The 2,394-nt window shown below is 47.1% G+C and overlaps 1 protein-coding gene across 2 annotated transcripts; it reads left to right on the forward strand.

The window, feature by feature from the left end:
• Positions 1 to 306: 306 nt before the first annotated feature.
• On the forward strand, positions 307 to 1,608 carry LOC102834288 (beta-enolase-like). 2 transcript variants are annotated; one of them, XM_006861972.1, is made up of 2 exons: positions 307 to 489; positions 613 to 1,608. In XM_006861972.1, the coding sequence occupies exons 1-2, from the start codon at positions 307 to 309 to the stop codon at positions 1,606 to 1,608; spliced, it is 1,179 nt and encodes a 392-aa protein (XP_006862034.1). The 2 variants fall into 2 exon arrangements, with proteins under 2 accessions (XP_006862034.1, XP_006862033.1); XM_006861971.1 differs by having other exon boundaries at positions 307 to 1,608.
• The last annotated feature ends 786 nt before the right edge of the window (positions 1,609 to 2,394 follow it).

Below are 2,394 nucleotides of genomic sequence, written 5' to 3' on the forward strand. Positions count from 1 at the left end.
ACAAAACCTTACTTGCTGAAAGCAAAAAGGACTTAAAATACTTGCTGATGAAGATAAAAAATCACAGCCTTTGGTATGGGTTGTACCTCAATGTCAAGAAAACAAAAATCCTCACCACTGGACCAATTAGTAACATCCTGATAAATGGAGAAAAAATTGAAGTTGTCAAAGACTTCATATTGCTTGGATCCACCATCAATACTCATGGAAGTAGCAACCAAGAAATAAAAGACATAGGACACTGCCCCAGCTGCTACCACCTAGACTCAGAGCTCACCCCAAGTCCTCAGTGAAGACATCCCAGCCATGACCATGCAGAAAATCTTTGCCGGGGAAATTCTGGACTCCAGGGGCAACCCCACGGTAGAGGTGCACCTGCACACAGCGAAGAGCCGATTTCGAGCAGCTGTGCCCAGCGGAGCTTCCACGGGGATCTATGAAGCTCTGGAACTAAGAGATGGGGACAAATCACGCTACCTGGGGAAAGGGGTCTTGAAGGCTGTGGAACACAACAAGACTCTAGGCCGTGCTCTACTGGAAAAAAAACTAAGTGTTGTGGATCAAGAAAAAGTTGACAAATTTATGATTGAGCTGGATGGCACTGAGGATAAGTCCAAGTTTGGGGCCAATACCATCCTGGGCGTGTCCCTGGCTGTGTGTAAGGCGGGAGCAGCTGAGAAGGGGGTTCCGCTCTACCGCCACATCGCAGACCTCGCTGGAAACCCAGACCTTGTTCTCCCAGTGCCTGCCTTCAATGTAATCAATGGAGGCTCGCATGCTGGAAACAAGCTGACCATGCAGGAGTTCATGATTCTGCCAGTGGGAGTCAGCTCCTTCAAGGAAGCCATGCACATCTGCGCAGAGGTCTACCACCACCTCAAGGGGGTCATCAAGGCCAAGTATGGGAAGGATGCCACCAATGTCGGCGACGAGGGCGGCTTTGCACCCAACATCCTAGAGAGCAATGAGGCCCTGGAGCTACTGAAGACAGCCATCCAAGCAGCTGGGTACCCAGAGAAGGTGGTGATCGGCATGGATGTGGCAGCTTCAGAGTTCTTTCGCAATGGGAAGTATGATCTGGACTTCAAGTCGCCTGACGACCCCGCACGGCACATTACTGGAGAGAAGCTGGGGGATTTGTACAAGAATTTTATCAAGAACTATCCTGGTGTCTCTATTGAGGACCCCTTTGACCAGGGTGACTGGGCCACCTGGACTTCGTTCCTCACGGGGGTCAACATCCAGATTGTGGGGGATGACCTCACAGTTACCAACCCTAAGAGAATTGCCCAGGCAGTGGAGAAGAAGGCCTGCAACTGCCTGCTGTTGAAAGTCAACCAGATCGGCTCAGTGACTGAGTCCATTCAGGCCTGTAAACTGGCTCAGTCTAATACCTGGGGGGTGATGGTGAGCCACCACTCCGGGAAGACTGAGGACACATTCATCGCTGACCTCGTGGTGGGGCTTTGCACTGGACAGATCAAGACTGGTGCCCCCTGTTGCGCTGAACGTCTGACCAAGTACAACCAGCTCATGAGGATCGAGGAGGTTCTTGGAGACAAGGCTGTCTTTGCTGGACGCAAGTTCTGTAACCCAAAGGCCAAATGAGAAACTGAAGACTTCAGGGTCCCGCTGGACAGAAGCAGGTCTTGGAGCCTTCTCCCCTGAAATAAATACTTGTGCCAACCAAAAATAAATAAATAAATAAAAGACATAATGCATTAGACAAATTTGCTGCACAAGACCTCTTTAACGTGTTGAAGAGGAAAGATGTCAATTTGATGACTAAGGTACACCTGACCAAAGCCATGGTATTTTCAGTAGCCTTACATGCATGGGAAAGTTGGATGATGAATAAGGAAGACGATAGAAGTATTGATGCATTTGAGTTATGGTGTTAGAGGAAAATATTAAAAGTACCATGGACTGCTAATACAACAAACCAATCTGTGTTGGAAGAAGTACAGCCAGAATACTCCTTAGAAGCCAGGATGGTGAGACTTCATCTCTTATGTTTCAGACATATTATCAGGAGGGACTGACTAGTCCCTGGAGAAGGAAGGACATCATACTTGGTAGAGTGGAGGGTGAGCAAAAAAGAGGAAGACTCCCAACAAGAAGGATTGGCTCAAGTGTAGCAAAGATTGTGAGGTTGGCACAGGACTTGCCAATATTCTGTTTTACAAATAAGGTCGCTAGGAGTCTGAACCAACTCGACAGCACCTAACAACAGCAACATGTGCTTTTATATCTTTTATAATTACTCTTCAAAATAGCATTCAATGCAGATGGTATTTTCATTTTATAGATTGGAAAGGTGTGGTTCAGAGAATTTAAGTAAGTTCACAAGATCACACAATTAAATACAAAAAGGAAAGGGAAACTTATACCAGT

This window comes from Chrysochloris asiatica, unplaced genomic scaffold (assembly GCF_000296735.1).
Source record: "Chrysochloris asiatica unplaced genomic scaffold, ChrAsi1.0 scaffold00045, whole genome shotgun sequence".
Taxonomy (NCBI): domain Eukaryota; kingdom Metazoa; phylum Chordata; class Mammalia; order Afrosoricida; family Chrysochloridae; genus Chrysochloris; species Chrysochloris asiatica.